Genomic DNA, 6,270 nt, shown 5'->3' with positions numbered 1-6,270 from the left:
TAGGTTGGGAGAATATGTGGATCGCATCTTACAAAATTATGTCACATCTCTCCCATCATAACTGAGAGATTCAGGACAATTATTGGGATATTTACAGGAATATAATTGGAAAGAAAATTTGTGGTTAATTACAATGGATGTAGTATCTCTTTATTCGAATATCCCACAGGAACAAGGATTGAGAGTTATTAAAGAAATGTTAGATACGGATATTCTAATGCCAGACTGTCAGAAGGATTTTATTGTAAAAAGTTTGAGTTTCATTTTAAGTCATAATTATTTTACATTTGAGGATCAGTTTTTTATTCAACATCACGGAACTGCGATGGGCGCAAAATGCGCACCTGTTTTCGCAAATCTCTATATGGGAAAAGTAGAAGAAATGTGCATAGAGAACAGTCCTTATCATAAACATATAAAATTTTATAAAAGATACATAGACGATTTGATTTTAATTTGGGAAGGGAGTAAAAATAGTTTTTATGAGTTTTTTAATGAATTGAACAATAATCAATGGGGTCTAAAATTCACTGAACATATAGATAAAGAAAATATAACTTTTTTGGATTTAGAAATATATATAAAAGAAAATAAAATTAATACACGTACGCACTTTAAATCAATTGACTCGAATGGCTATCTGCATTTTAAAAGTTGTCATCAAAAAAATTGGAAGGTTAATATTCCATTCGGACAACAGAATAAAAAGAAACTGCTCTGAAAATAAATGCTATGAAAATCAAGCTAAATTAATAGAGAATAGATTTTTACACAAGGGTTATCCATTATTAATTGTTGAAGGCGCTAGAAAGAAAGCAGATCTTATTGTAAGAACAGACCAAATAAAAAAACAAAGTCTAAATTATAAGAAACAAGATAAAAATGAGAAAAAAATTAATTACTGCACAGCATTTGTATCCCGTTATTCCAGAGATGCCAAGAAAATAGAAAACATATTTTAAAAAAAATTGGGATATATTAAAACAAGACCCTTTTTTAAAAGAAGCTTTAGGAACTAATGAATTTAGACCAAAGTTCATTTATAGGCGAGCAAGAACAGTTGCACAAGAAATTGCACCTTCATATCCTAAATTAAATACAAATATAAAGAGTAAAAAAACAAAAAATGAACAAGAAATATTGAAAGGATCTTTTAGATGTAATGAAAAGAGATGTGGTACCTGTTCACATATAGAAAACGGTAAACAGAAAATAAAAAGTGCGTTCACAGGTGAGGAAATTCCTATAAAATCTAGATTAAATTGTGCTAGAAATTTTGTCATTTATGTGCTCGAATGTCCGTGTGGGACCCAATATGTGGGCCGCACATCTCAAACACTTCGAAAAAGAATAAATTCACATAGATTTAATATTAAGCATAAATATTTAAAGCATAGTGTTTCCCGTCATTTTTTAACACATCATAATGCAGATCCAGGGTTGCTACGGGTGATCCCCGTGGAGCAGATAGCGGAAGGTTTACGTAGATTCTCCACTTTATGTAGGAGAGAAAGTTTCTATATTTTTAAGCTGAACACATTGGCTCCGAATGGTTTTAATGAATGTATTGAGCGAGTATAGAGGAAATAGAAATTTTTGGTATTTTAATGTCTCGGTCAGTGGGCAATTGTTTCCGGGTGAATATGGGGTCATAGATCCTTATAAAAGTAGTAATTCTGTTAGGAATAGGTATCCCTGAGGAAGGGGAATTTTCTCCCCGCAACGCGTCGGATTATATGTATTATTAAATAAATTATTCTTTTTGAATGAAGTTCAGTGCATTGCAGTGATTATAAAGAAAACTTTCGGACGGATCCAAAAAAAGAAGCGAATGATTGACGGTGTGTCATGTACCTGGATGGCGTGGTAAAGACGAACTTGTTCGAAGGTTAGCCGGACTGAGGGGGGTTTAAGGACGAAAAAAACCCTCTCGCCGGAGTAAGTAGAGTTGCGCCTTTAACGTAGAAAATTGGCTGCGTATGAATATCGATCCTGTCCCCTCTCCTATATTTGTGTTTTTTTGGTTCTTCATTATATTATTCGGTGTGGCAAGTCACTTGCCGAGGAGGATTGATGCGGAGAAAGGACTGATATGAGAGATCACTGGTTGTATCTACGGGCTTTCTAAAGTGTGTGAGTGGTTCCAGTAACCACTCACCAAGTGTAAGTGTGAACTTTATTCATTTAAAAGTGTTGCCAACTGAAGGATCAGTACACCGCTCCCAAAAAAGTTTGACAGAGAACAAAAAAAATGTATGGACATACAAAACAGTTGTAATAGAACTATACTAGCAAAGTAAAATAAGATGTGTAATACACCAGCTCATCCCTTTGTCCCGCTGTTGCACGGACCGATGTGGACACCACCGTAAAGAGTAATTGTCCAGCACAGTGTAGCTCTTCAGAATGGTAAACTTTATTTAGACATCATCGTACACAGGATAAGTAGAAGGTGACGCGTTTCGGCCTGGTCACCAACTTACTCATACAAATTCAGGTAAAAACACAAGAATCCTAAATAGGGAGGGGAGACTGACATCACTCCAGGAATACCTGTGGAGTTCCGGCAGTTTCCAGATCCCTCACATGTATAAAACAATCAAATTAACTCTATAATATTCAAACAGTATAAAAAGAAAATACACCATAGACGTGACATGTGTATGTTACCAAATAAATATGCATAAATAAATCTCTACAAAATATCATGTATTCACATAGACAACTTTCTATGGTAAACAGGGAACTTGATTCTCATAGACGGAAAAGGGTGACATATATGTAAAAAGAAAAACGGAAACAGGTAAATATATAATGTGAACAAGGTCAGAGTCCCACATAATAGTTTCAATGAACGCATAAAAATTAAAATAACCTAATAGTTTAATATGGTATCTAACTTTTTATTTAAACCCTGAGGGACATGACTATCCAATTTCACGATCTAATAGCTTTTGTTTAGTATTCCCCCCTCTAGTGGGTGATGTAGCTCTTTCCAAATCCCCCCCCCGTGGCATTCAGCATAATGTTTTGTGATCATGGAAACATTTCTAGAGTTGAAGTAGGTGACATCGGATAGATGCTTCCGTATGTGTACTTTGAGGGGATTTGTAGTACATCCCACGTACTGCAGGTACAGGTCAATACATAGATAGCATATGCTGCATTGCAGTGTGTGTATTGCTTTATGGGATATACTTCATTATTCGACCATAACATCACAGATGTAGAGTTTTTCATAATGCTAAAACATATGCATCTATTGTGACCGCAGCCATGTAGGCTTGTTTTCTATCTGGCTGGATGACAAACTGGGGGACAGTTTGTGTCCTATGGTGAATGCCCGTCTAGAGCTACAGTGGTAACCGTGTTGTAGTTCTTTCTTATATGCCCGATCTGATGTAATGGGTGGAATATATTTATGGATAATGTTACAAATGCTACTAAATCCACTGCTATACTGTGTCACAAACGTCACTGCAGACACTGGCTCACTACGGTTAACTCCTTCCCGATCAAAGAAGCATGTTTCGCAAAGTAAAATGTAATGAATAAAGATGAGCAAATCCATTGGATTCAAATTGGATTTGGTCCAAATTTTGCAAAAAAAAATTATTCTGATTCTTATTAGATTCCCTGGGCTGGGCGCTCTTCACTTGACCCAACTGCTCAATTTACTGTACAGGAGTAGTACACTTATGGTACATTATATCTGTACCATAATTTGGATCCAAATCTGAAAAGAATCTAAAAGTAATCTCCGGAGAATCCCTAATTTCTAATAACAAGTGTATAATTTCAGTATCAGATGCTAGTATATCTCCAACACGAAAGAATGAAAACTGCGGCAGCTCACCGGATAAACTTAAGGCTTTTATTGAAGTTGGGTGTACATACAGGTGCAGTTTCACAAAACGAGCAACGTCCGTTTAACACTAAACCGTGCTTCTTCTGGCTAAACCATGCCAGAAGAAGCACAGTTTAATGTGAAACGGACGTTGCTCATTTTGTGAAACTGCACCTGTATGTACACCCAACTTAAAAAAAAGCCTGAAGTTTATCCGGTGAACTGTCGCAGTTTTCATTCTTTCGTGTTGGAGTTTGACAGTTGTATGGACCTTACCGCTGAGCACCACCATACAGAGGCTGATTAGAGTGGCTGTACCAAGTTTCATTGGATTGGGGGATGTGCATCGCTCCTGGGGCATGTCAGTAGTGCCAGGTAGACATCTAACTATTGCCTGTTTTTGAGATACTAGTGTGTATATATATATGCTGCTATAAGACAACAAAATTTGGAATTAAATAAAAGTTTTCTTTATTTTTGAGAAACCTTTTTAAGTGTCATCTTTATGTCCTTGTTTCTGAGACTATAGATAATAGGGTTAAACAGGGGAGTGAACACAGTGTGCAGTAAGGATAAAATCTTATCAATAAGCGATGACTGTCCTTTAGATGGGATCATGTATTTAATGGTTAGTGACCCGTAATATGTCCCCACAACAATAAGGTGAGAACTGCAGGTAGAGAAGGTTTTCTGTTTTCCAGTTGTGGATGGTATCTTAAATATGGCGAGGAAGATATACACATAGGTGACAATGATAAACCCACATGGAAAAATAAAAAGTGGCATAGAAAAAAGAAGTATTTCTATGTATATATGAGAAGTGTCTGAGCAAGAAAGCTTCTGGAGTGGAGAGGCGTCACAGTAGAAATGGTCAATGATATTGTCATGGCAAAAATTTAAATTTGCAACGGGCATGACTCCGGAAAGATTAACAGTAAGACCCACCAACCATGGCCATACTGAAAGACCAACACGTAACTTATAGTCCATGATACTGGAGTATCTTAGGGGGTTACAGATGGCCAGGTATCGGTCATAGGACATCACTGAAAGAAGATAACATTCTGTAATCATCATACCACTGTAGAAATATAACTGTGTAATGCAGGAGGTGAAAGTCATTATTTTCAATCCTAGAAGAATAGCATCGAACATGTTGGGTACAATACTGGTGGAAAGTATAAGGTCAGAAAAGGAAAGATGACAGAGGAAGTAATACATGGGGAACTGGAGCCGGGCATTGGTGCACACTAGGACGATGATAAGAAGGTTTCCTATAATTGTAAGAAGAAAGATGATCAATAACAGAATGAAGAATATAATACTGAAGCTGTAAAGATTTCCGAAACCCAGCAGGACGAATTCTGTGACTCTTGTTTGGTTCATTGTAGACAATTATCAGATCTGTAACTGGAACAGAGAAGTGATGTTCATCTAAAATGAAGACAGCGATTTCGGCAAATAAAAAAAAAAGGCAACTCTGTAGCCACTTTGTAGGTAACACCTCTTACCCTGAGGATGAAGTTTACTGCTGCACCTTCTTATTTTTCCCTTAACAGCGCTGCCAGCCGCCCGCTGTACTGAGAACTGCATCTGCCCTCATTGTGCTGGAACGTGGAACCTAAAATGTTTGTCTGCGGAGAAGAGTCTTGGCCAGGAGAAATCTTCCTGATGGCCCAGGACAGATGGCAAAAAAAAGAGAAAGGTGAACACTGTCCCCTGTGAGTCACTAATATGGTCTTACATGGCACTCGCCTACAGCTGGTATCTATTGCTATATGGTCTATTGCTATATGGTCAATGATTTTATTCAGTAACAATAGAGCGGTATTAGTCAGTCATTAGTGTGGTAATGGTAATGGTGGTCATGGTGTTGCAGGATTGTCCCTTATTGGGAACACACAAAACAAAGCAGTATGCACCAGTGCACACATTTCATTTTATCTGGAGGTTGTTACGCCTAGCGCTCCGGGTCCCCGCTCCTCCCCGGAGCGCTCACGGCGCCTTTCTCCCTGCAGCTCCCCGGTCAGCGCTGACCGGGAGCGCTGCCCTGTCATGGCCGTTGGGGATGCGATTCGCACAGCGGGACGCGCCCGCTCGCGAATCGCATCCCAGGTCACTTACCCGTTCCCGTCTCCTGCGGTCATGTGCTGGCGCGCGCGGCTCCGCTCTCTAGGGCGCGCGCGCGCCAGCTCCCTGAGACTTAAAGGGCCAGTGCACCAATGATTGGTGCCTGGCCCAATTAGCTTAATTGGTTCCCATCTGTTTCCTGGCTACATCTAGTCTCCTCCCTTGCACTTCCTTGCCGGATCTTGTTGCCCTAGAGCCTAGTGAAAGCGTTTTTGTGTGTTTATACCCTGTGTACCAGAACTTTGCTATCTCCCCTGACTACGAACCTTGCCGCCTGCCCCCGACCTTCTGCT

General features: G+C 38.9%; 1 protein-coding gene across 1 annotated transcript; it reads right to left on the bottom strand.

The window, feature by feature from the left end:
- Positions 1-4,318: 4,318 nt before the first annotated feature.
- Positions 4,319-5,242, bottom strand: LOC130296927 (olfactory receptor 11L1-like; the record flags this gene model as incomplete). The annotated part of the gene is made up of 1 exon (XM_056548993.1): positions 4,319-5,242. A coding segment is annotated over one exon (924 nt), but the record flags the coding sequence as incomplete, so codon positions are not given.
- Between the last annotated feature and the right edge of the window lie 1,028 nt (positions 5,243-6,270).

This window comes from Hyla sarda, chromosome 12 (assembly GCF_029499605.1).
Source record: "Hyla sarda isolate aHylSar1 chromosome 12, aHylSar1.hap1, whole genome shotgun sequence".
NCBI lineage: Eukaryota > Metazoa > Chordata > Amphibia > Anura > Hylidae > Hyla > Hyla sarda.
This window is presented reverse-complemented; position numbering and strand designations above follow the sequence as displayed.